General features: G+C 52.0%; 1 protein-coding gene across 1 annotated transcript in view; it reads right to left on the bottom strand.

Moving 5' to 3' along the window:
- TAF4 (TATA-box binding protein associated factor 4) overlaps positions 1-27,570 on the bottom strand; it is a 72,082-nt gene that overhangs the window by 21,991 nt on the left and 22,521 nt on the right. Inside the window, exons 2-7 of the mRNA XM_060078909.1 lie at positions 8,566-8,732; positions 7,198-7,317; positions 5,075-5,194; positions 3,773-3,895; positions 1,636-1,725; positions 855-1,100 (exon numbers count right to left, since the gene is read on the bottom strand). Coding sequence (XP_059934892.1) covers positions 855-1,100; positions 1,636-1,725; positions 3,773-3,895; positions 5,075-5,194; positions 7,198-7,317; positions 8,566-8,732 — 866 coding nt within the window. The remainder of the gene's footprint in view (positions 1-854; positions 1,101-1,635; positions 1,726-3,772; positions 3,896-5,074; positions 5,195-7,197; positions 7,318-8,565; positions 8,733-27,570) is intronic.

The following is a 27,570-nucleotide window of genomic DNA, read 5'->3' as shown; positions in this document are numbered from 1 at the left end:
TGAGGGGCATGCGAGCGAGCCCTGATCTCACACCTGCACTTTGGCCCAAAGCACACACGGCTCCACCTCCCGTGGGAGCCTGTCTTCCTCACCACCAACCAAGGCAAGAACAAATGCAGATTTTAACTTGAGCAGGTGAGAGGCCACCACCCCTCATGACTCTGAATGCCTGCCTGGTTATCACTCGAGCATTATCGTAAAATACACTCCACAACCTACGAAAGTGACGTGAGGACCTGCGTTGTTTTAATTTTTTTTTAACGTCTGATAGGAACAAAATCCCTTTGAAATTAAAAAAAAAAATAGCAACTGCCTTTCTACACTGGGCAAACCCCATCTGCCTGCAGGAGCACGTTCAATCCTAAACTCTTCCCAGCAGAGACACCCTTTTCTACAGCTACACCAGAACCCTGGATCCCAACCACAGATAAATCCACCATCAGCAGCCGTGCCTCCCGAGGATCTCCGAGCCCCACACGACGGCTGCAGAGCTGGGTCCTAGACCATGAAACCGGACATGTCCAGAGCCAAGCACTTAGCGTCGGCTTCGTGTATTTGGGCCATTGCTCCTAATAATCAAAGATAACATCCAGCTAAAAGATCCCCTACAAACACACTGTGTCCATTTAAACCAGGGACGCCCGAAACAGTACAGACAGCAGACGTGCCACAGGGCAAAAGTCAGTAGGCTTATTTCGTTTTGCTGAGAACTAAATCTCGAAGCCGCAGGGCCTGGGCCCCCGGCCGACACCTCGCTACTTCGGATCCCGCCCCCGGCTCTCCCTAGCAGTCTCTCTGAGCCGCGGGCGGCCGGGCACATGCAGGGGAGCAGGGCGAGGCTCCGGCCTCCATACCAGCGGCGTGGGCTGCCCCTGCTTGCCGACGCCCACCGGCGTGGGCTGCGCGAGGCTGATGACGGGGGGCTGGAGGGCGCTGGTCACGGTGGCCGCCGTCTTCCCAGCCGTGCGCTGCACCGAGCCGCTGAGCACCACGGCCGTGAGCGCGGTGGTGGCCTGAGAGGCCGGCGGCGGCTGCTGCTGACTCTGCTGGATGAAGGCCGCGGAGTCGGGGGTCAGCTGTCTCAAGGCGGGCAAGCTCCTCTGGGCGGAAAGACAGACACAGGGTCGGCTCCCTCCTCGACTCAGAATAACACACGACCCTGAGAACACGTCCTCGGCCAAACAGCGTCGGTCTGGGGCCTTAAGGAGACGCCCCGGGATGCCGGATGCCGGCGTCCCAAACCACTGTCCCCCCACTGATGCTGAGCAGGGCTACCCTCAGTGACAACTGGCTGCAATTTGTTTAAAAAACAAACCAGAAGCGCCATTTCTGAAATGCAGTTAAGCGCGTTAAGGTAGCGGAGGCATCTGAGTGACACCCTCGTCCCAGCAGCGCGGGGACCCCGTCTGTGGGGAGAGGGCCCCTCGTAGTCCCCGGCTGTGACACAACATTGTGGCCTCAGTGGCAGGGGTCTCGTAACTTACAGAGAAGCCTCGAAAGAGAAAACTTAACATTCTGTCTCAGGGGGCTTGAAACCTGCAAACGCACCGGTGACACCCGTGCAAGCCCACCCCTCCCCGGGACGCACCCGCCCCTCCACCCGACGCTGGGTGCTCGCAGGGGGCTTCCAATTACCTTCAGGAAAGGCACAAGGTACGGTTGAGGTGAAGAATTGAGTTCTCGGTATAACCTACTAGTGAAATCTTCTGCTTCGATTTTTCCGTCCTTAAAAATAAAATTCACATTGAAATTCCTCCACGAATACAAATTCGCACACGCATATCTTTATGCAGCATTTCTCTGGTCTCGCGTTTTAGGACTGGCTGTTCCTCACACCAGGTCCTGCACTGGACGAAGGTGCGGGAGGGCCCAGGGGCCACATGCTCAGCTGACACGGGTTCCAGGGCGTGGGTGAGGCACCCGGGCCTCCCTGTGCCCCGCCCCATCGGGCTCACTGGCCCACTCCACAGCTTCTGTACGCCAGCTCCCACAGGACATCTACATGGCACCTAACCCACCGCACATCAGGCATTTTGCCAGGCGACAGACTAGCCTAAAAGTACCCTCGTGACCAAGTTGGAAGGTACCGCAGACCAGGAACACCCTTACCCAGAGAGACCACACCTACGCCGAGACCCCAGAGCAGCTGGGGCACCGGCGGGGAGAAGTGAGTGCCCAGACGAGAGGGCCCAGACCCCGCTCTGGAAACCAAAGCGAGCCGGGTGTGGGGGCTGGGGGATGGGTCAGCACCGTCCCAGCTGGCTCTGCCGACACCTGGGAACCCTACGAGACAAACTCCGCCCACCTGCGCCCTCTCCCTCGAGGTCACCTACCACCAGCAGCCAAGCCCGTGGCTCACTGGGCCCAGTTCAAGGTGGAAGTGGCCAGGGCTGCAAAGAGGTCCTGTAGCAAGGGCGGAACGGGGGTCCCGGCGCCCTGATAAGGGCGCAGCACAAGGGGGACGGCACTGGGCTCATCCAGGGGTGGGGGGATGGGAGGAGGGTCGACGAGACGAGCCCACGCTTCCAGCACCAGGAAGGGACCACAGACAAAGGACCGTGGGAAGAAAGGGAACGGCATTTATTTAATTAGAAATTTTCATTAGAAGGTAAAATTGTTATAATTAAAACAAACAAAAAGCTGGGAGTTCTTGTTCCTCGCAGGGGGTGAGATTATTTTTCAATCTCTGAGTTTCCTGAAAAGATTTAAGGAGCATCTGAAGCTATCATTTTTACTTGTGAGAGCGGGACTTCACTCCTTTCCGGCCCCAAACCCACATGGTCTGCAGAGACGGCGCAGAACCAGCCCCCGAGGGTGGCTCCCCTCCAGCCCAAGCCGTCAGCACGGAAGGGGGGCTGCAAGTGGAGGGTCTGAGCCGGCTAACCCACCAGCAGGACAGAAATGTCCAACAGCCCGTCTGCTGAGCCACCAGGTTTCCTTGCATAGAGAAACCGAGAGGAAAGGAAAACAGCAGGAAGGAGGGGACCCCCAGGTTACCAGCGACACAGAGGCAGCTGCCACAGGTGGACCTGACCAACTCTGACCGAGCCCTGCAGGCAACACTGGACTCAGCCTCTGGGCGCCTGGGGGCTGTGAGGGATCCTGTGTTCACAGGTTATGTCCAGGCATCTGTGCTAAAATATTTATGAGACTGGGGAGGGGCTGTGGGTGGCAACAGGGGCGCAGCAGATGCAAAGTCATATAAGAACTCATGACCGATGAAGCCCGCAGGTGGCCCAGAAGGGCTGTCACTCTGCTTTCCGCTTCTGTATCACTTAAAATCCTCCCGTGAAAGGGATTTCCCTGGTGGCACGGTGGATAAGACTCCGTGCTCCCAATGCAGGGGGCCTGAGTTCAATCCCTGGTCGGGGAACTAGATCCCACATGCATGCCACAACTAAGAGTTTGCATGCCACAACTAGGGAGCCTGTGAGCCGCAGCTAAGACCCCGTGCAACCAAATAGATAAATATTAAAAAAAAAAAAAAAAATCCTCCGTGAAAAAGGTAGAGCAGGTGGAGGAGCGAGCAAGGGCCTTTAAACACCCTCCATCTGGTGAATTTTCATCGCTCCTCTGCGGCCAACGTGCTGAGCGACTGACAGCGCGGAAAAGGAGCTCCTAGGGGAGCCGTCCTGCTGTGAGGCTCCGAGAACCGGGCTGGCGAGCGGATGGCAGGGTGCTGGGCAGAGGGGCCCAGACTCCGGCCGCGCCCCACCCCCCATGGCCAAGTACAGCGCTCTAAGGCAGAGGGGCTGGCGTACAGAGCTCTTACCAGCAGATTCTGTACCAGTTCTTTCACGTTAGCGGCTGTCTCTGTAGACTGTTTACCAGATGAAGCCAGTTTTATTAGCGTAGATAAAAAATTTTTACATTTCTTCACGTTCTCCATAGTTTCCTGGATAGAAGTTAAAAAGATGTAAGCGAAAAACTCTTAAAAGGCAGATTTTCATCGCAGCTTTTAACTAAGATATGGGTATCATATAAGAAATGTGTATTTGTGGGCTTCCCGGGTGGCGCAGCGGTTAAGAATCCACCTGCCAATGCAGGGGACACGAGCCCAGGTTCGAGCCCTGGTCCGGGAAAATCCCACATGCCGCAGAGCAACTAACCCCCGTGCGCCACAACTACTGAGCCTGTGCTCTAGAGCCTGCGAGCCACAACTACCGAGCCCACGTGCTGCAGCTACTGAGCCTGTGTGCCTAGAGCCCATGCTCCGCAACAAGAGAAGCCACCACAGTAAGAAGCCCACGCACCGCAACGAAGAGTAGCCCCCGCTCGACGCAACTAGAGAAAGCCCGCTCGCAGCAACGAAGCCCCAACGCAGCCAAAAATAAATAAATTAAATTAATTAATTTAAAAAAAAAAAAAAAAAGAAATGTGTATTTCTTTTCTTAAACTTCTTTGAGGAAAATGCAGTAACTCTCACGGCCTGATGATGGGAGTATAAACCAGGACATGTGCTCTGAAGGCCCAGACCCAGGTTTACAGCTCACTCAGCCCAGCAATTCTACTTCTAGAAATATAACTAATAACCAATAAATGTAAAAGAGATGACCTATAAGATATTCACCTTGATGTTGCTTATCATAAAGAAAAACTGATACCTATCTAAGTGCTCAAGAAAAGAAACTGAATTACGGCACAGATACTAAAGATGATGAAAAATACTCAGCAGAGAAACATGAAAAACGTAAGTCATAAATAAAGCACGATCCCACTGGTTTAAATATTCATACGTGTTCAGGAAAACTGCTGGAAATAAATGTTAAGAGGGCAACACTGCCGCTCTACAGACCGCAACCGCTGTGCAGCCCAGCCCGTGTCACCCCTCTGACACACCTGGTCTAGGCTCCATCCCACAGACGTCCCCCACGGCCCGAAAGCCTCGTGGAGGGTGGTGGACCCTTCCTGCGGCCCTGCAGAGACCACTGCCCTCAGACCCACTCATATGGAGCCATGGAGACCCCAGCGCAACCCCACGTCCGCGGCTGTGGCTCCCCCGGGCCGGCCGGCGCTCCAAGGCAGCACGAACCACACACACGGCCCCAAATCGCGGCCGAGAGGCAGCACTCACCGTGGCGGCTGTGGAGGTGTTGGTGGCCCCCGGGACCGTGCGCTGAGGTGTCCCCGTCTGAACAGCTGTCGCCGTCCCAAGTGAGGGTGTCTGGGCAGCGCCACCCAGAACAAGCTGAGGCTACGAGAAGCCAAAACACAAGGTAGATAGAGGCTGCGGGGAGACGGCCTTTGTGAGACTCCCTGTAGCAGGCGGGACCCCACGGGACATGAGGCCTCAAGGGACCACACCAGCCCCGCGGCAGACCGCGTCCCCGAGGGCCACCTTCCTGAGCACCGAGGAAGCAGTATTTTGCAGCAAAAACTGACAGAAACGAAGCCAATGGCCGGGAAGAACCTGGTGGTCAGAAGTCGATCCTAGAAGTCACATGGTGACCAAAACAAATAACCTTTTAATAACCAAACCAGATCCCGTCTCAGAACTGAAAAGAACAAACAGAGAAACCAACTGAAAAGCCCGTCACCTGGCTCGTGCAGGCAGGCTGGTGACAAGGAAGCCAGGACGTCACATGCACACGGGCAGCCCCCCCCCATGCGGAGGGCGGCACCAGGACTCGTCGAGGTCCCGGGCTCCCCGGCCGCTGCTGGACCAACCTTTCCTTGCTCCCCCAAAGCGAGTCACATCCAGAAACATCCTGGAAAGGGGGTTTTCAGAGCGGGCGGGGACTCGATGTAGTTGGTGTTGGGAGGGAGGGGCTACTTTGCTAAACGAATATATTTAAGCCAACAAACAGCTAGACATCAAACAACAACTGTCCTCGGTCAAATTCCCAAGACTTCTAGTCTACGTGAACAATCAGGATGCAAATATTTACTGTTTTTTTTTAATTAGCACTTTTCCAATTTAAAAATGGAGCCTTCTCCAATTTTTTAAACGTTACTCTCTTATGACTTCAGAAGGTAGGGGGCAGTGTAACCCCAAGCATGACTCGCCTGTGTCTTCTATCTAAGCAACCAGGCCCCGGGCGCCCTGCCTGCCAGACAAGGGGCTCTGACCCCATGGCCGCTACGGGGGGACGGTGGGCGGGCAGCTGTCTGCACCCCCCAGGCTGTGGACACTGGTTTCACGGGAGGACTGTGAGTTGGAAGAGATGATGGGCTCTTCCTTTATTATCTGTGTATTTTACTTGTAACGTTAAGCATGTATTACTTTTGTAACTACAAAATGGCAAAAAACTTCAGAGGAGAAACGTAAAGAACTGACCAACAGCCATCTTTGGGCAGCACAAGGGGAAGAGCAGGGTGCTTCGGGACGCCCAGAACCAGCCAGGGCACTTCCAATTCCTGGGAGTTTTCCTTTACATCAAACTTTATTCCTCACACTTGCTTCTACTGGTCAGATGAATACACGTTTCACCGGGATGATTCTGGGAACCTATGTTGATAAACTTATTTTCTACTAAATCTCATGCAAAAGCTGACCATGAGCTTCACTACCTTCTCAGAAAAGGTTCCTTTCACTATAACTGAAGTTCAGATGCACCAATCATCAGAATGAACTCGGGCCAGAAGACCCGCCTCAGGAAGCGCCGTTGCCTGGGCAGCTCCCGTCTCGGGAGAGCACTGAGCTCAGTGACTTGGGACCCAACGGCTCCTCCAGCTGCTCTGAAAAGCAATGTCACGGCTGCAGACGCCAAAAGGCAAAGGAGGACAAGACCAGGGTGAGTGGAGAGAGTACTGGACGAGGTGCGGCTGCAGGGAGGCCGGCCGAGGCCACACCGGGATGGGGGTCCAGAGCCTCTCACACCGCACGTGTCCGCGCCCATCAGGGAGGGGTGCTGTGAGAATCACACGCATGAACGCACATACACAGTGAGGGCGCGTCCTCCTCGGTGCAGGAACAGTTCGCGAGCAACACACACACACACACACACTCTCTCTCTCTCTCTCTCTCCCTCTCTCCAGAGATGCCGCACCGTCAGTTACTAAGGCGACGTTTTCAATTGTACTTCCGGCACAGTGGGAAGCTTTTAAGAATGTTGCTGGTGTTAAACTCTATGCGACTTTAAAGAAAAGCAACTCTGATCTACGCTGTGTTCCCCAAACTCCAAAACTTAGCATCCAGCACCCAAACTCGCGAGGCCTGACCCCTGCGTCATGGGCACCGCGGAGCCCCAGCCTCACCTGAACCCCGGGAGAGCGCTGCAGCGCGGTGCTGGGCTGTACCGTCGTCTGGGCCTGAGACACTTGCTTGATTATGGTTGTTGGGGTCACCTGCCGTGCAATAATGGGGGTCCCAGGTGCCTGAAAAACAAGGAGGAGTCGCCTAGAAGGAGAGACAAGTGAAAGTAGTTCCCAGCACCTGGCGCACCCAACACTCCATCCTCTAGTACAGAGCCAGCACGCTCAAGGGCCCCCAGGTCTAGTCACCAGCCTCAGGGAAGCCACCCTAAGTCTAAACTTTCCTTAACAAGTAAAAGTGTATGATCGGAACCTCCGTTGTATAAACTGTAATACACTCCTTAACAAAGTCTCCGACTTGGTCTTTAATGAACGCATATACCTGGGAAATCAATACTTGTGTGGATTGCTTGTAATCTTGGCCACAAACGCTAAAAAAGTAACAAAGGCACTACAGTAAGAAGCATGTGTTCCCTGGGCCTAAAGACTGGTCACTGTGCTGCAGAAAAGGAAGTAAACGAGACACTTAAAGTGAACTGTCCTACATAGTTAGGGGACAGAAAGTGAAATATCCCACGTCTGCATCTTACTGGACAGACCTTGACAGACCCTGAAAACTGCTCTGGGCTGTTCTGGATGTTCAGTCAGGGGAGGGCCCTTTGTCAGTCCCCACGCATGTACACGCCCTGTCTACAGAGCAGGGGTCTCAACTCCAGAGGAACGCGGCTGAAATCAACGGAGAAAAGAGTTTTCGAGATCTTCCTCATCTCCACGTTAGTCTCTAACCAGCCACCCGGCTCAGAGCAGCGGAACGGCAGCACGAGATAGAAAGGCATCAGGCGACAGAGTAGGGAGGAGGGAGGTGATGTGGGGCGTGGACCCAAATGGAGACTGAGAGGCAGAACCCTGGGGCGAGGGGCGCATCCCAGGCACTGGGCTTCAGGCATCCAACCCGTCCTCCCTCCACAGCCCCAGGGGGCCACGGCCTCAGGGGTCAGGGCAGTAACCCCGAAAGGCTGAAGCCCCATCTGCCGGGGAGAGGGGAGGACTGTTTAACATGATCCTGTCAAGTTCTTCCACGCCTCCCTGGTGGTTAACGGCTGACACTTGCTCAGTGCTCCCTCTGTTCCACTGTCCTAACTGGTTCCCGTAACAGCCCTACAAGAGCAGCACCAGCGGGATCTCCACGTGGCACAGGAGGAAACCGAGGCCCAGGAAGGTGGCGTCACAGGAGAGAAGGGGAGGGCCCAGGCGGCAGACCCCAAGCTCCTCCCGTGGCGTGTGGGCCACGCCACACCCCCTGCCCCCTCCCCTCCCCCCCACACCCCCACACCCCCACCCCCGCCAGGCCCTGCGCTGGCTCGCACTCACCTGCACGGTGGAGATCTGCACAGGAGGGGCACTTGTGGGCGTGGCCGGGCGGGGCGCCATGGCGGTCTGAGGCTGGGCCTGGGCGTGGGCCTGGGCCTGCATCTGGGCCAGGGCCTGCTGAGGAATCATTAACAGCTGCCCGTTCTCGCTCCGCACGAGGACCATACCTGGGGGAGGAGAGCTGGCATCGGGAAACACGCCCCAGGGCCGGACTCCACGGGGGAGCCCGGCAGCGCAGAGGAGGCAGGAGAAGCTGTCAGACACAGTCGCAGAACTCTAAACACACCCGCCGAGAAAGAGGGTCCGCAGCACGACAAAAACGTGAAAGGATTTTCTTCCTGGATTCAAACAGCAACAGTGGGCCAGGCAGCCGAGCTGCTCACGCCGCCGTCTGCCCCTGCACTGGCCTGCAGGTCAGGAGGCCTGGAAGCTGAGGGCCTCGTGTGCTCCAAACACGGGCTGCCCGGCGTGGCCAAGTTCACAAGGCAGCAGGTGTCTGGCGGGAGGTCATGGCTGGAGCCTCAGACCCGAGCCCTGCCCTCGAGCAGGTGTCCCCACCCCCGTCCCCGTCCCCGCGGGCTGGGCCGGGCCCTGGGAGACAGCGCCCCACAGCCCACATGCCCAGGGCTCCCTGCCTGCAGTCCTGTGAGGCCCCGACACTCCTTCCAGGAACAGGACCACTCTTGGGTGGGGGGGCAGTGCTGTGCCCACGACGACCTGAGGCGCCCACCACAGACACAAAGACATGCAGGACCACTCGCACTTCATGGTGCTTCAGCTACGTCACTGGAAGCCCAACCCTAGCGGGCAGGTTTGGCATTAATTCCAGCTTCAAAAACCAGCAACCAATTATACCCTAGATTCCATTAGAAACAGCAACACAACTTTCACACTTGATTTCCCATGACGGATTAGTGATGGAGCTGCAAGGGGAGACCTAAAAACGCCATGAACAACGTACTCTTCCCAAAGCAAGGCCTCAGCAGAGGGCCCTGCATGAGGCACCCCACTGAAGAGCGACGCAGCCGGGCAAGGGGGTGTCGACCAAAGAGCCTGCTGCCTGGGCAGCCCCTTTGTCCTCCCATGACACAGCTGAAAATCAGGTCCGAGAACCTCCTGCCAGCTTCACAAGTGAGATCAGGCTTTCCCAGTGCGATCCAACTCACAAGTCTGAGAAGTCTCTGAAGCTGCTGGGTCCCGTCTCCTTCGATCGACACCCATTGTGACATCAGGAAATAACAGGCCTTTCCCTGGGGTCACATCTGCTACACTTGATCCAAAAGAACCATGTGTATGCCCATTACCAGAGTTTCCCTCCAAAACATCCCTTTTAAAATAAGCCATGTTGCAGCAAAGGAAACCATAAACAAAACAAAAAGGCGACCCACAGTATGGGAGAAAATATTTGCAAGCAATGCGACCGACATGGGATTAATCTCCGAAATATACAAACAGCTCAAGCAGGTCAATATCAAAAAAAAAAAAAAAAAAAAAAAAACGAACAACCCGATCAAAAAGTGGGCAGAAGACCTAAACAGACATTTCTCCAAAGAAGACATACAGATGGCCAAGAGGCACATGAAAAGACGCTCAACATCACTAATTATTAGAGAAATGCAAATCAAAACTACAATGAGGTATCACCTCACACCAGTTAGAATGGGCATCATCAGAAAGTCGACAAACAACAAATGCTGGAGAGGGTGTGAAGAAAAGGGAACCCTCTTGCACTATTGGTGGGAATGTAAATTGATACAGCCACTATGGAGAACAGTATGGAGGTTCCTTAAAAAACTAAAAATAGAACTACCATGTGATCCAGCAATCCCACTACTGGGCGTATACCCTGAGAAAACCATACTTCAAAAAGATACACACATCCCTACATTCACAGCAGCACTATTCACAATAGCCAGGACATGGAAACAACCTAAGTGTCCATGGACAGATGAATGGATAAATAAGATGTGGTACATATATACAATGGAATATTACTCAGCTATTAAAAAAAGAATGAAATAATGCCATTTGCAACACCATGGATGGACCTAGAGATGATCATACTAAGTGAAGTCAGTCAGACAGAGAAAGACAAATATCATATGATATCACTTATATGTGGAATCTAAATTATGATACAAATGAACTCATTTAGAAAACAGAAACAGACTCACAGACTTACAAAACAAACTTATTGTTACCAAAGGGGAAAGGTTGGGGGGGATAATTTAGGAGGTTAGGATTAACATATACACACTACTATATATAAAACAGATAATCAATAAGGACTACTGTACAGCACAGGGAGCTCTACTCAATGTTCTATGGTAACCCATATGGGAAAACAATCTGAAAAAGAATGAATATATGTCTATGTATAACTGAATCACCCTGCTGTACACCTGAAACTAACACAATGTTGTAAATCAACTATACTCCAATATAAAATAAAAATTAAAAAACTAAAACTAAAAAGATAAAATAAGCCATGCTAAAAAAAAAAAAAAAAAATCTGCTGCTGCAAATAACTCACTCTTTTGAAACCTGGGAACTTGTTAAAGCACTGAGGAGAGAAAGGCCTGGCAGGCTGACAGCCGGAACTGATGTATGTCCACGCCCTAAGAAGTTTGCGCCACGCTCGGGACAGGTTTAGTGGGCCAGGGGGAAGCTCAAGGGGCCAAAGAAGTCAGGGTTGGGCCACTGTGGCGGGATGTTGCACAGCCCCCCACCCTGGCCCATGCCTGTGCTGGGGCCCCCCAAAGAGGGCTCTCGGTGAACACCCAGCCGTTCACTCACCGGCCCGCTCAGACGCCCGTCCAGAGACCCCTGCTCCTCCCTCGCAGGGATCCTAGGGGGCAGGGCAGCCGAGCAGGCCCCTGCAGTTCCCACGGCTGGACACCCCAATTTCAAACTTGCTAATGGGGCAGCTGCTGCCTACATTTTGATTATCGAATGCTCATTTGCTTGAAAAATGATGTCTGCGGAAATATAAAGGAATGTTTAAATAATATGCATGAAAAGCAACGGGATTAATATGGCCATGAAGTGACGGTGGTCTTTTGGACACCAAAGTCTAGGAAAATGGACACTAGGGCTGTGTGATGTGCCTACGGTGAGGCGGCAAGGTGGGGATGGAAGCAGAAGTCCAGCCAAGAGGTGACTGTGGGACCCTGGAAGTGATGAGACCTCTCTGCAGCACTGAAAACGTCTCCAGTGGTTACAGACACGGGAAAGCAACAGCCTCTGGGCATGAGGGCCACGGGGCTGGTCTGGCCAGCGGCTCCGCGGGCAGGCGTGGCAGGCGCTGAGCCCGGGACACCTGTCAGCTTCCCTGGGTAGCACGTGCACAGTCACTGGTTCTGACAAAAGCGGAGTCAGACATGCACGCGATGCCCGGGGTGAATCCAAACAGCAGCACTGGCCTCAAACACCCCGCCGTAATGACACTATCACGCTCTGGATCTTGTAAACTCTGGTTACCACGCGCACTTCAAACAGGTAACTATGCAGTGTCCGTTCAAAGGCGAAGAAACACAACTCTGTCTCAAAATGTAACTTAAATGACTTTTAGATTAAAGGTCACGGAAGAGCAATCCCCCGCGTTCGCAACAGGCAGCATGGCGGCCTGGGACGCACACCACCGGGGGCCCCACCCGGCTGCAACCCACGCTGGGAAGCCACCTGTCGTCACCCCTCCGCGGGCACAAGGCCAGCTCTGGGAGCGACTCAGGGAAGGGCCTTACGGACAGGGCCACCGAGGCTGGCGGGGAGGTGACTTCCCAGGAGCCCCGACACAGGCCCGCACAGCACGGCGCTGCCCCCAGGAGCCCCCGAGGCCCCAGCACACACACCCAGGCAGTCTGGCTTGAACAGCGACCCAGAGGAGGGCTGTATGCATGGGCCATGTTCATCCCAGCCTTACGTCAGGGAGGAAGTCAAACTTGTCGCACTGAACACAGCTTCCATTTCAGAAGGCCTGGGGAGGCCAGGAGCCATGGACCCTGCCCAGGTCCCCCTCCCTGCACGCCTCACCCCTCCACCCAGGACGCTCTGGAACCAAAACAGGCCAACGTGCACGAGCAACAAGCACGACACGGCGAGTTCAAGCAGCCAGAAAGCCATTCAGGGTTTCGTTTTTAAATAATTTTAACATCTTTCTTAGTATAGTGATAAGTGTTCATGAGAGAAAACCTGAGAAACATGGAGATGTAACAAGGAAGACAGAAATCTCCAGAAACCCCATCTCCTTTGGCTACTAGACTATGCATTTCCTTCCACTCTCTGTCCTACGTGCACATGTATAACATATGTGTTTTGATAACCATAAAGAAAATTGGGGTAATTTTGTTGATATTTGGCTTGGTAATTTCTTTTCAGAACCGTAATTTTCAGTGGTTACATATTTCATCCAGAATGTATTTATGATTTCTTTATTGATGAAGACAGGCATTTTCTATTTTTTGTTACTGTGAGAGCTCAGGTTCTTCAATGACAACGCGCAGCACAAACCCACATCAGCCGTGTTAAGGCCAGGCTGCTTGGCCGTGGCCGAGCCTCCGCGTGCTCATACGTAAGACAGACAGGACACCGCCTGTTTGGGAGGCCGGGCGCCGGCGCGGCCACAGAGCAGAGTGAGCTCCGCAGGGGTGGGGCCGCGTCCCCCATCGCAGCCCAAGCACAACCAACAACCCTTAAGGACTGAATGAATCCCAGCCTCCCTCAGTCACCAGAGTTCAATATCAACTCGAGTGTTCTTACCCAATGTTACGGTTTTTCTGACCCCTTTCATGCCCACATTTTTCACTGTATTTTTAACCAAGATGTAGGTCAGCCAGAGCTACACGACAAATTAAACAGGCATTTTCTGCCCCGCCTGGGAACGTCCACCTGCAAGACATCGCTTCTGGGGAAATGTTCTTCAGCACGAGCCTCGGGGGCTCCGGCCTCGGCCTCACCCCCATCACACGCGCTCGTCCTTCCACCTGGGCTCGGGGGGGCTCCCGGCTGCGCTGGCACAAGCAGGGAACAGCGGCCGGGTCGGACGGACCAGACCGCTCCCTGCCCACCCCCCACCCCGACAAGGGTCCCCAGCACCGTCACCTGCCGGACGGTGCAGAGGGTCTGCAGAGAGAGCGCTACGAAAGGCATATCCTCCACAACCAAGACGTGCGAAATGGAACTGCCCCCAAACCCCGACATGAACACTGAAGAAGCCAGAATCGGGACTGGAGCACAGGAACCCGCGCGTGGCGTGGTGTCACACAGCTGGAGAACTCACTCCTGAGAGCCGTGACACGCTTCCTAATCGTACAGGGGGGCTGGGGGGAGGGCTCCCAGGACCGCCCCGTCCAGAACCCGGGCCGCAGCAGCGAGAGAGGAGCCTGGGCCTCGCGGAGCATCCCTGAGACCCAACAGCCCGGGAGAACAGCCACTGGCCAGCGTGACGGTGGCCCTCCTGCCATACCACCTCCCCAGCCCTGCCCAGGGTGCCTGCCCCTCCAGCAGGTCCCCATGGGACGGGGTCCCCCAACTACTCCAACAGAAGCAGAGTCAGCAAGACGCCAACACGGGCGCTGGGGAAGCTGACTTAAATGACGGCCTAAATGTTCCTTTCGCTCTTGTGGCTGTTTGCCTTTTACACCACCTAAAAGAAAGTGCTTAAACCTGCAGAGCTGTGGCTCCAGGAAGGCCAGCGTGGGGGGGAAGGGGCGGGAGGGGTTAAGACGAGTGCTCACGGGGCTCCGCGTCCTGGCCGCAACTTCACAAGCCCTGGGCATGGAGGGCAGAGCACGGCAACCGCGCCAACCTGCGTGCTGCCCTGGCGCCGCCCCCGAGGGAGCCCAGTTCATGGCTGGCTCACGAGTGGGCCCCGGCCCCCCCGCCCCAGGGTTTCTCTCCTTCAAGAGAAGCTGGGCAGGGCCTCGACCTCCCCACACCTCGGGGACACTCCACCTGCCTCGCCCAGGACGCCACAGGGTCCTCACCGTCATTCCCGAGAATTCTCACCCTCGGCCCTGAAGTGGTGGAGGACCCACCTGCAAGTGTGACATGAGCTCGGGTGTGTGAAGAAGTCGACCCGAACCTGGCACTCTGTCCCCCTCGAAGGCTGGTCTTACTTCAAGGGGCATCTGTGCTGTAACAGTAGGTGCACAGGGCGTATTGCTTCTAAAACCGGTTCCCCACCAAGCCAGATGTGTTCTTTGTCATCATTGCAGGGGGCAATTGAAGGCTCGAAGCCGGAGCAGCACAAGAGAAAACGCTGCTGCTAAGAGCACTGGCATTCCCGCATTCCTGAATATTTAGCTAAAGATGAAGTTTCTGACCCAATTCAAGGTCCAGCGTCTGCAGCTCCCTGCACACCTCACACGTTGTTGTAAAATCACGCACTTTTAATTCGTACATTGAAGACTACAAGACACTGCTAAGGGAAATGAAGGAAGACCTAAACAGGTGAAGAGACTTACCATACCTTGTTCATGGGTCCGGAAACTCAGAATCATTAAGACGTCAGCGCTCCCCAAACTAACCTGCAGACGCAATGCGATCCATCAAAACCCCAGCAGCCTTGTGCGTGGAAACAGACAAGCCGCTTCTAAATTCATATAGAAATGCAAAGGTCCTAGAGCAACCAAAAATCTATGAAAAAGTACACGGTCGGAGGACTAACACTTCCTGTTTCAAAGATGGATTAGAAGGCTACAGGAATCGAGACGGTACAGAACTGACACAGATTCAGCCATAGACCCCACCACGCACGTGCACGCACACAGGGCCTCCGCCTGGAACCTTCCTCTTTCCCAGCTGCCTCCTAACCCCCACTCATCACAGACCCCACCCCACGGTCTGGGGTTCCGTGCACCCTGCTCCTGCAGCTGGGTCTCCCTGAAGGGCTGGACCCAGCACCCTGGCCTCCTGCACCTGCTAAGTGGAAGCTCAGTGCAACTGACAGGGCACAGAACCACAGGGGTTCACAATGCCGGCCCCACGGGGTGTTCCGGCCCTTGTCCCACCAGGGCTGCTCCAGGCCGCAATACACCCCTCAAATGTTACTTCCTTAAATTCTCTTTAAGTACACGTTAACTTTAAATGACTAACATACTTTGATAAGATTAAGAAGTGACTAATGTGTGTATGTGTTTACATGTAACACACAACTTGTGTGTGGGTTTTGTTTGTTAAGGCAGCGCCCGCTGGAAGTGGACCCCTCTTACAGACCATAACCTAAAGCTGCCGACATCCACCCACAGACATCCTTCCCCACGGTGGCTGCGCGTTACATGCTTCACCCAATGGCTCCAACAATACACACCAGAGGCGCAGCCGCTCACCCCCATGTCAGCGACAGCTTAAATCGCTTTGATAAAACCGTCAGGAACAGGTGACTCTAGAGAGAGAGTACGCAGGTATTCACTGTATTAATCTTTTCTGTAAGTTTTAAATTTCTCAAAATGAAAACTGGAGGCGGGAAATGCTTCGCTATGTAGAGATGCAACCAGAGGTGACGTGAGCTTGGTTGAGGGAGGGAAGAGGGAAGAGGGGAGGGGGAGGGCAAGGTAAACAGGTGTGTCCCTATAACCCTACTTCCACAGGAGCTCAGGTCCCAGCCCTCGGTAGCAGGAACCCTGCTATCTGCCTGGGGCACCCGGCACACACAGCCTCCGTGCACATGCCGTGGCCTCCAGGCACAGACAGCCCAGTAAGACCAGGGGCAGAAACCAGATGACCTACAGCGGCCAGGGACTGACCTGGGGGCTGGACAGCAGGGAGAACAGCGCTCTGTGGGGCACAGCCACGTCATGGTGACGTGCGTGAGGAGCCGGCCAGACCGTCAGGGACGGCGCACGCAGCGGCGCCAGGAGGGCCAGTGAGCGGGCCGCAGGCTGGTGTCCCAGGGGAGGGGGGACGCGAAGCGTCCCCCACACAAACACCGTGCAGGGGTCGCGCTCCGGAGACTCAGGCCCCCGCACGTTACTTTTAACTTCTCTTCCCTTCACACGGTGACTCTCACTGTCTTGATGACACTGAGCCACGATCTGAAGTGAGGCGAGGCGTCCTCTGGGGCTCCTCGGACGCTGCGTTTCAGAACCTCGCTACTGTGTGCACACGGGCACACACCCCGCAGAGCTGTCCCACGGGGCAGGCTGGAGAATGAGAACGAAGGCAGGGTGGCAGGTGGGGGTCGGGGACAGAGGGGGTCTTTTCCACGTCAAGCATGCCCGTACAGGCTGGAATAATTTCTGAAAACCAAATTTTGCTCTAAAACTTGACTTAGTTGCCAGTAACCACAGCCGTCTTATCTACTTTAAAAACTGACCATGAAAACGTCTATCTCGCAATTCCCAAAAGCAACACGAAGGGCCAAACAGCAGACGCTGGATCTCACTAACGAGCGAGGTGGGGCAGGTTTCAGGCGACGACCTTCACCTGCCCCAGACGCGGCTCAGGGTCATCTCTGCCCTCCGCCCCGGCACAGGGTGGGCACGGGGCACACACGTCCCTGCGAGGATCTTTCTGGCAACACCAACATTGTGACACGTGTCCCCTGACCCGGCGCTAGCTGTTCTGGATTCCCGTGCAGTGGGACACTCGCCTTCAGGGGCCAAGTGGCCGCGACTCTGCTGTACCCATATGGTGTCCACAGGCAGTCCACCCATGCACTGGCGGGGACACGTGCCCTTGATGTGCAACGTGACGTGAAAAGACAATAGCAGAACAACAAACGTGACTGGCTCGTGTAAAAGTCACGTGTGCGTGCTCAGTTATGCACTTGAGAAATGAAAAACGACGATCAAGATACACCTAAGGGGAACTTCCCTGGCGGTCCAGTGGTTAAGACTCCACGCTTCCACTGCAGGGGGCACAGATCTGATCCCTGGTTGGGGAACTAAGACCCTGCCTGCCACGCAGTGCGGCCAAAAAAAAAACAAACAAAAAAGAAGATACACCTAAGGCGCTGACATCTCAGGAGAAGACATGTGTCCACAGTTCTTTAAATTAGCTCTAGGGTCACTTTGTCATTTAAATGAAACCACAAAAAGAAAAAGAGCACCAGGAAGCTCTGGGGTAATGGGCTTTCGGGGGGGCCACACCCCACAGGCCCCGAGGTCCCCTCAACCCTTGGGGCCACCTCCACCTCCCTCTTCCCCAAGGTCCACCACCGAGGGTGCCACCTGCGTGGCTCAGCTGCCAGTGCTGCTCCGTGGCCCACATGCTGGGCCACCCGTCTCGGACACTCCATGCTGCCTCGTGTGTCTGGGGCTGGCAGGGCCTCACGAGTGCAGGGCTCCGGGGCCCCAAGCGCCTTGTCATCCCACTCCTCTTCTGGGTGGTAGAGGGAAAACAATGTTCCCCCAAAAGGACGCGTCTGGCGCCCCTGACAGCACAGCGCGACGCAGGGAAGCTCTCTCTCCTCCAACCTCACCAGGGACACGGGCCTCAGCCCCGCCGCAGTGTCCACGGCCCTTTACTTTCCGATGTCCGTGCATCTGCCTAACTAAGCACACCTGGCCGAATGCCTCACCCCTGCTTGTACACGTGCGGCAAACGGGGAATGGCTGTGTGACCTGCAGGTCTCTCCGGGCGCTTTTCGGTGGAACGCCTCTGTGGAGGACGCCTCCCACCCGGATCCCACCTCTGCCGTCTCTTACGTCCTCACTTCAAGCAGCCAACAGTGGGTTCCCAGTTCCTCACATTTTCAAAATCCCTGAAATCCATGGGCCTCAGAGGCTTCCCCGAGTTCCTCCTCTGGGGGCCCTGGACCCACAGACAAAGTGGCCAAGGATGAGGTTTTGGGGCATCCAAACCCCACCCTCCCAGCACCAGAGCCAGTGGCCCAGAGCCTGCGAATCAGCTGCCAAGACGGCCCTCCCGTGAGGACAGCCAGCGAGCATCCCGCGGGCCTGGGTGAACCTGCCTTGAGCATTCCTGCACTCCTGGCAGAAGCCTGAGCGTATTTCACGGTGTGCCCACGTCCAAAGTTCTAAATATTCCACACTAAGGGAGAACTTGTACCCAGGCCCCATTTTACAGTGTTCTCTCATCGGCGGATTCTGACCTCCACTCAAACAGTACTTTGCTCCCTTTGCTTTGACTGGAAGAAGCCAATCGGTGCCCTCCACCCGCCCCCGCCACGGCAGCCGACAGAGCCCCAGGTGAGCACTCCTCCCTCAGCCTGTTCCATTCTATCTTTCCTTTACCTTCCCTTTCCCCTGACCTTCTCTTAACTTTATCTTCTATTATTCTTATTATTCATCTGAAGTTCTTCCTAGAGTAAGAACGTGTGTAAATAAACAAAAGAAGGACGAGCAAATGCTCCTCCCGACCTCAGGGATGCAGCCAGCAGGCGGGTGCCTGAAGCACCTGCCTCCCCCGCAAAGCTGTGCGCATGTCAAGAGCAGCTCCGGAAACAGGACAGGTGGAGAACACACAGGATGCTCCGGAGGAACGTCCCGGGCCTTTCTCAAGATCAGTAAGCAAAGAGAAAAGAACCCACCCTATCGGAGTCACCCGCCATGGCATGTGACTCAGCAAGCTCTGATTCCACGGACGGGTGAGCACCAGCTTCTCTTACCCAAACTCCACAGGTCTGTCCAGATTGATACAAACACCTCTATCCTTTCAGGTGTTCAACTGTTCAGTAAATCGGCCTTTAGCCAGAGGCCAGACCAGGGCTGATCTGAGAGCCGAAGGTGGGAAGCACAGCCCACTGCCCCAGACAGAGCTTGCCCGCTGCAGGGCCGGGCTCCGGCGTCCAGGCCGAGGGCCCGCACGAGGCCTGGTCTGCAGCAGCTAACTGAACTCCAAGTGTGGGTCTACTTGTTGTCAACACACTTTGAGCAGTGTGTGAACCCCGTGCACAGTTTCCAGGGGACTACGGTCAGGCGGCAGACAGCACACACGCCACAGCGTTTATGGCCAACCTCAGCTACCTGGCCGCCTCACTTGTTGAAAACACCCGAGGAGAAGACGGAGCAAAACAAGGGACTCTGAACTACATTCATTCATCCCCTCAGCCAGCCCGCCAGCTCACTGAGGACCTACCCTACTGTGTGCCGGGCTGTGCGGAGCCCAACGAGAACCGGAAACACACACCGGGCTAGGGCTTCCTACACGGCGGGGAAGCCAGGCACCAGCCAGCAGCCCACCGCCTCCCATCAGCCCTACAACCAAGCAATGTGATCAATCAGTGCCACAGCCAATGCTACAAAGGGGAGGTGCCCGGCACTGTGCAACCAGGAGATGTTCTTGCTCTAATCTGAGGGGCCTGGTTTCCCGAAGGAAGCAACACCAAAAGGATCCGGGAAGAAAGAGTGGGGGCTGGCTGTCAGGAGACGCAGGGGAGAGCCCCCCACGTCCCAGCAAGGCAGGCAAAGACCACCTGAGGGACATGCTGAGGAGAGAGCCAAGGGGACCCGAGGGCTGAGATCCAAGACCCCTCGGCCACCAGACAGGAGGGACGCGGGCCCAGGCAGCGGGTCATGGCCCCCAGCTGCTGGCTTCAATGCTCTCCAGGGAGCACGGGGTGGCAGGAGAAGCCAGAGGACCAGGATGGGCAGGAGCTGACCAGCAACACTGCTGGGTTTTAAGTAACTGAAGCACCCACAGTAGCACAACAGGCATTTGACAAACTCGAAGTCCAACGGACTAAAAAAATTAACATCCTCCGCCAAGCAAAGCAAACAACTTTAGAAAATGAGGAATGGCAAGGAACTTCCTTAACTGGATGAAATAAACCCACAAACTCCTATCTCCAATGGTAAATCATTAGAAGCATTTCCTCTGATATCAGGAACAATTCAAGGGTGCCAGTCAGCACCCCTTCTACCCAAGACCATAACCAGAGATCCCAGCAAGCCCCACAAACCAGAGGACAGACAGGTCGAGAAGTGGGAACATAAAGACTGGAATGAAATAAAACTATCACTAATTGCATACAACAGAATTCTCTACATATAACGCCCCCCAAAAAATCTGCACATACTTTTCTTTTTTTTTCTTGCTGTACACGGGCCTCTCACTGTTGTGGCCTCTCCCGTTGCGGAGCACAGGCTCCGGACGCGCGGGCTCAGTGGCCATGGCTCACGGGCCCAGCCTCTCCGCGGCATGTGGGATCCTCCCGGACCAGGGCACGAACCCGCATCCCCTGCATCGGCAGGCGGACTCTCAACCACTGCGCCACCAGGGAAGCCCCTGCACATACATTTTTAAATGAAAGTGCTTGATAACATCGCTATATTTAAAGTCCATATCCAAAATTCAACTACAATTCAATATTTCATCAACAAAGAATCAGAAAATACAATTTTAAAAAACTACTATTTACAATAACAGGAATAAACTTAAGAGTGTCCTGGAATGAATCTAACAAAATATGTGTAAGACCTATACGGGAAAGAATATATAAAACTTGATTGAAAGATGTTATAGAAGACCTAAGGAGAGGGATATGCCCTATTCATGAATACACTAAGCACTATACTGTGGATGGCAATCCTTCCCAAATTGACCCACAGAGCGATAAAATTCTGATCAAAATAACCTGGGCCTCAAAGAGTTGATGCAAAAATTTATAAGCAAGATCAAAATACCAAGACTACAAAAAGAAGAAAAACAAAAAAAAATACCAAGACTAGCATAGACAATTCTCAGGAAGAACCTAGTGGGATACCAGCCCCAGTAGACACCTAGAGTCAGCATGAAGCTACGCTATTTATGGACATGATGGTACTGATGAAAAGACAAATAAACCAAGAGAAAACTACCAACAGCCCAGAAACAGATCCCTACATAATATAAGACTTGAAATATTACAGAAGGGACATGCAGATTAGTGGGACAAGGAAGGTCATTCAAGTAAATAGTACCAGGACGACTGTTTATCCAAATGGAAGAAAAGTGAAAACGGAACTCTAACACACCATATGCAAGTCTGATTCCAGGAGGATTAAAGACATAAAAGTGGAAGCAAACACTAAAATTTTAGAAGAAAATACGGGAGACCATTCATATGACCTTGGGTTTAAGAAAGTGTTTCTTAAACATGACTGAAAAAGGTATTTGCCATAAAGAAAAAGACAGATTCCACTCCATTAAAATCAAGGACTCCCATTCATCAGAAGATACCATAAACAAAGTGAAAAGACCAGCCACAAACTGAAAGAACACACCGACCACATACATGACCTATAAAGGAATCGTAAGCAGAATATAAACAGAATTCCTACAAATTAACATGCAAATTCCAAAGAAAACTGGGCAAAAGGACATAAACAGACATTTCACAGAAGGATACCCACAAACAGCAGTAAGCATACAAAATGATGTCAACTTCCTCGACACTGAAGGAAAAGGAAACGAAAACTAAAACAATAGTGTGACAGCATTTCACACGCACTAGGTCTGAAGAATTGAAAACTCTGACAACACCAAGTGCTGTCAGGGATGTAAACAGACAGGAGCTCTGCGTGTAGGCAGGTAAACTGCTGTGACCAGCATCACTCATGAACCAAAGCCAGACAGCAATAGTGCAAGAAGACAACACCAAGAGCACTCACAAACTCACAGAAAAATTTTAGCAAATCAAATATAACAGTACATGAAATGGTACTACTTCATGGCCAAGTGGGGTTTATCCTAGGAACGCGCCATGATTTTAACATTCAAAATCAAATCCACGTTAACACCTTATTAACAGACTAAAAAAGAAAATCCACAAGAGCATCTCAATACATGAAGAAAGGCACTGGACAAATTAAACATCCATTCAAAAATTCTCACCAAACTAGGAATAGAAGGGAATTCCTCAACCCAGTAAAGGACATCTATGAAAATCCTACAGCTAGTATCATACATTCAATGGAAAAAAGTCTGAGTACAATTCACCCCAAATCGGAAACAAGGCAAAAATGTCCCTCCCCATTGCTTCTATTCAACGTTATACTAGAGGTGCAATATAGTGAGAAGAAAAATAAAGCTATGCAGAACAGAAAGGAAGAAGGAAGCCTCTCTTTGCTGCAGACAATACGGTTGGTTGCCTTTGTAGAAAATCTTAAGGAATCCACAAAACTGCTACAAGAACTAATATATGAGTTAGACACACTAACAGGATGTAAGGTCAATACTTAAAAAGCGACTGTATTTCTAAATACTAGCAACAAATAATGGGAAATTGCAATTTTTTTTTTTTTTTTTTTGCGGTACACAGGCCTCTCACTGTTGTGGCCTCTCCCGTCCCGGACACGGAGGCTCAGAGGCCATGGCTCACGGGCCCAGCTGCTCCGTGGCATGTGGGATCCTCCCGGACCGGGGCACAAACCTGTGTCCCCTGCATCGGCAGGCGGACTCTCAACCACTGCGCCACCAGGGAAGCCCAAATTGCAATTTTTTAAAGTACCATTTATACAGAATAAAAATATGAATACTTAAAGATATGTTTGTTTAACAAAACACGTTAAAGACATAAACACTGAAAACTATAAAATAATTCTGAGAGAAATAGTGAAAGACCTAAATAAACGCGAGAGGTATACCATGTTCATAGATCAGAAGCCAATGTTTTTGGTTTTGGTTTTGTTTTTTTTAAAGATTTTTTTTTGATGTGCACCATTTTTTAAAGTCTTTATTTAATTTGTGACACCACTGCTTCTGTTTTACGTTTTTTTGGTTTTTTTGGACATGAGGCATGTGGGACCTTAGCTCCCCAACCAGGGATTGAACCCACACCCCCTGCATTGGAAGGTGAGGTCTTAACCACTGGACCGCCAGGGAAGTTCCACCAATGTTGTTAAGATGTCAATTATCATAAATCTGGTTTACAGATTCGATACAATCCCAGGCAAGATATCAGAAGACTTCTTTGTGGAAACTGACAAGCTGATTCTAAAACTTACATGGAAACGCAAAAGACCCAAGTACCCCCAAACATTTTTGAAAAAGAAGAGCAGTCAGAGGACTCACGCTACCCGAGTCCAAGACTTACTTACTATGACTGAGCTACACTAATCACGCACTGTTGTACTGCATAGGTAAATAAATGCGACAGGATACAATCCATAAATAAAGACCACACATACATGGTCAATTGATTTTCAGTAAAAGTGGCAGGATAATTCAACAGAGAGAGGAAGATCTTTCCATCAAATAGGGCTGGTACAACTAGGTATTCTATGCGGAAAAAAATTAATCTCAACCCCCTACCTTACAGCTATCCCCAAATGAACTTGACTTGGATTGAGTAAAAGCTAAAGCCATAAAAACCCTGTAAGAATACATGGGAGAAAATCCTTGTGCTCTGGGTTAGGCAAAAATTCCTTTGATAAGACATAATGTGAACACTGAAAGAAACTGATAAGCTGGACTTCATTAAAATTGAAAACTTGCTCTTTGCAATATATTGTTAGTAAATGAAAAGGCAAACACAGACTAAGAAAAAACATCTATAAAACAATTCTATCTGATAAAGGACTTGTATCTATGTTTTTAAAACTCTTACCAAACCAATAATAACAAAACGAACAACACAAAAAAAACACACGATCTGAACAGACACTTCAGGAAAGATACGCAAATGAAAAATAAGCAAGTGAAAAGATGCTCAAACAACATTAGTCATTAGGGAAATGCAAATTAAAACCATAATGAGATAGCATTACACACCCATGAAATTGGCTAAGATTTAAAATACTGACCATATTAACGGCAGGGATTTGAAACAACCATCACACACTGCTGGTGGGAATGTAAAAGAGTACAGCCACTCTGGAAAACATCTTGGCAGATTAAAAAGTTAAATACTCACCTACCACACCCGACAATCCCACTCCTGTGTAGCTGCCCAGGAGAAATTAAAACTTATGTCCATACAAAGACTTACAGGCAAAGCTTATAGAAGCGATATTCTTTTTTTTTTAAATTTAACTATAGTTGATTTACAACACTGTGTTAGTTTCAGTTATACAGCTTCCTAGAAGCACTATTCTTAATAGCCAAAAGCTGGAAACAACCGAACTATCCACCAACTGGTAACTAGATGAATAAAATGCAGTGTATATCCACAGCGTGGAATACTACTTTACAACAAAAAGGCATGTGCTGATACATGCAACAACTTGGAAAATTTCAGAAGCACTCTGCTAAGTGAAAGAAGCCAGACAGAAAAGACTACTCTTGTATAATTTCATTTGCATAAAATTCTAGAAGAGGCACAATCACAGAGACGCGGATCGCTGGTTGCCAGGGTAGGGAGGGTGGAGGAGGGGCTAACTACCAAGGCAAGGGGCAGGGGGAAAAATTTTTCCAGGCTCTGGAACGGTTCTGTCTCTTGATTGTGGTGATGGCTACATAATTTAGGTTTGCTAAACCTCACAGAACTATACCCTGAAAAGGGTAAATTTTACTGTATGAAAACTGCGCCTCAATAAAACAGACTTTAAAAAATAAACACAATGAGATACCACTGCACACCCACAAGAACGGTTAACATGAAACAGCCTTCCCACGCCCAGCGCTGGCTCGACATGCAGCCACAGGGACTCTCGTGCACTGCAGGCCGACCACTCAGGAAAGCAGTGGGGGGTGGCTTCTGACGAGAATGAACATCCACTTTCCACACAAGGCAGCAATTCCACCCCTGATATTCACCCAAGAGGAAAGGATGTCCACACATACGTCCACACGAAGCCTGGGCAGTAACGTTCAAAGAAGCATCAATCACCACAGCCAAAAATGGGAAGCGACCCACTGCCCACCCACCGGTGAATGAATTAACGTACGGTGTGTGTCCAAACGTGCAACGCTGCTCAGCACGAACAAAGCATCACGGATACACGCAGCCACGTGGATGAATTCAAAGCACGCACGGGGGGAAGAGCGCCGGACACCAGAAAGCACGTGATGCACGATCCCGCACAAATGAAATCTTAGAAAGGCAAAAACCAAACGGCAGTGACACAGAAGCAAAAAGAACACTTGCTTGGACTCAGGGTGTACTAGGGATGAACGAGCGACCTGCATCTCGGTCATGACGGTGGACAGACAGGGCACCCACTTCTCAAAACTCAACCTGTTGTGCTCAAACTGGGTCCGTTTTGTTGTATGGAAAGCATACCCTCCCTCAAAAGATTTTATGTGTGCTGAAGAGTATTTAAAGATGAGCCCCTCGGCCCTCAGACACCATGGACCTGGCTTCTGCGTCACCCCGGGAAGCTGAGGCCCCGTTCCAAGCACACAGCAGACTGGACTGGAACCACACAGCTGCACCTCCACGAGCAGGACCAGCCACCGCCTGCAGCCCAACACTCCCTGGCACAGGTGACTTATGCTTATGGATGCTTTTGACCCTGCAGGGAAAGGTCTAATGCACTTTTTGAACCCATTCCCTTCCAAAACTACGTTTACGTTTTAGTGCTTGAACTGTGCAGGAAGGTGTCACTACGAAAAGTAATTTCTTCTCAGAGTGTACTAGATATAAAACTTGTTTTTTCAATTAAAATAAAATGCCACCAGAAAATGATCTCCAGGTTATACTGTCAGAAAAAAATCAAGGTTCAAGTCAATGTATATGCCACTTTTGGTGTAAGAAAAAGGGGGAAAAAGAACACATCTCTGTGTGCACACACTTATTTTTACAAAAAGACATACTTGAAAAGATGGCCCACAAACTAATGAAAATTAAAATTTTTTAAATTATCCCTCTAGGGGAAGAAGAGAGGCAGAACTAGAGGTGAAAGTGCTTCTACAGAGCTCAGCCTTCCTACTGTGAAAACGCTTCACACGTTCAAGATACAAAATTACAGCAAACAAAAAAACAGGAAGTTGAAAACAAAGTCAAACAAAACTAAACCATGGGGACTTCCCTGGTGGCTCAGTGGTTAAGAGTCCACCTGCCAATGCAGGGCACACGGGTTTGAGCCCTGGTCCGGGAAGATCCTACATGCCGTAGAGCAACTAAGCTCGTGCGCCACAACTACTGAGCCTGTGCTCTAGAGCCCACGAGCCACAACTACTGAGCCCGGGTGCCTAGAGCCCGTGCTCCGCAACAAGGGAAGCCACCGCAACGAGAAGCCCGCGCACCGCAATGAAGAGTAGCCTCTGCCCGCCTCAACTAGAGAAAGCCCGCACGCAGCAACAAAGACCCAGTGCAGCCAAAAATAAATACATAAAAATGAATTAATTAAAAAAAAACTAAACCATGTATCAAATTGGTAGCATAACACACACACACAAAAAAAGAATTTCAATGGAGTCTTGAGCACACAAAGAACCGCAAAGAAGCCTTAAACTTTACTCCAGTCTTACTCTTATAATCTTGAAACTATCTCTAAGTATATGGTAGAATAAGCCAGGTGATAAATATGTGTATATGATCAGGATTCAAGATGCTCCGTGCAAGAGAAGAGATACAAATATAATCTCAAAGAATTTATGGGGGGGAACCTGCTATGTTGGAAACACCGACAGGAGCTCCCTTCCGTCACAGAGCGCGCAACAGTGACAGGACACACGACCTGGCCCCAGCCCTTGGTGTTTCCACAGCCATTTTCCTTTAAAGACCATTCCCAGGCTCCTTGGGAAAAGTCCGCCTCCAGGCCTGGGGCCCAGAGCACAGGACACAGCGAGCGCTCCCTGCCCAGCAGCACAGAGCGGAGGCCGGGCCCCCCACCCAGCCCACGGCCCCCAGTGCAGAGACGGGAGGCAGCGAACAAAGAGGCACCTCCAGAAACGCGGCGAGGTTCACTCGCCTTACGATACACGGAGACGAATCCCAGATGCAGTCAAGGCTGCAAGGAGACACACACGTGAAGACACACCTGGTGTGTCAGATGCCGAGAGCCCCCCAGACAGGCAGGCTAGGAACCCGCCAGGCCACCCTCCGCTGCTCACACCACTGGTGCTCACGCCCACCCCAGCACAGCTTCCCCTTTCAGCAGGGTCCCCGCCACACACGACAGGCCTGGCACTAGGCGAGTACTGAAGAGTGAATGAATGTTAACTCAGGTACACAGCCAC

Source organism: Mesoplodon densirostris, chromosome 16, assembly GCF_025265405.1.
Source record: "Mesoplodon densirostris isolate mMesDen1 chromosome 16, mMesDen1 primary haplotype, whole genome shotgun sequence".
Taxonomy (NCBI): domain Eukaryota; kingdom Metazoa; phylum Chordata; class Mammalia; order Artiodactyla; family Ziphiidae; genus Mesoplodon; species Mesoplodon densirostris.
This window is presented reverse-complemented; position numbering and strand designations above follow the sequence as displayed.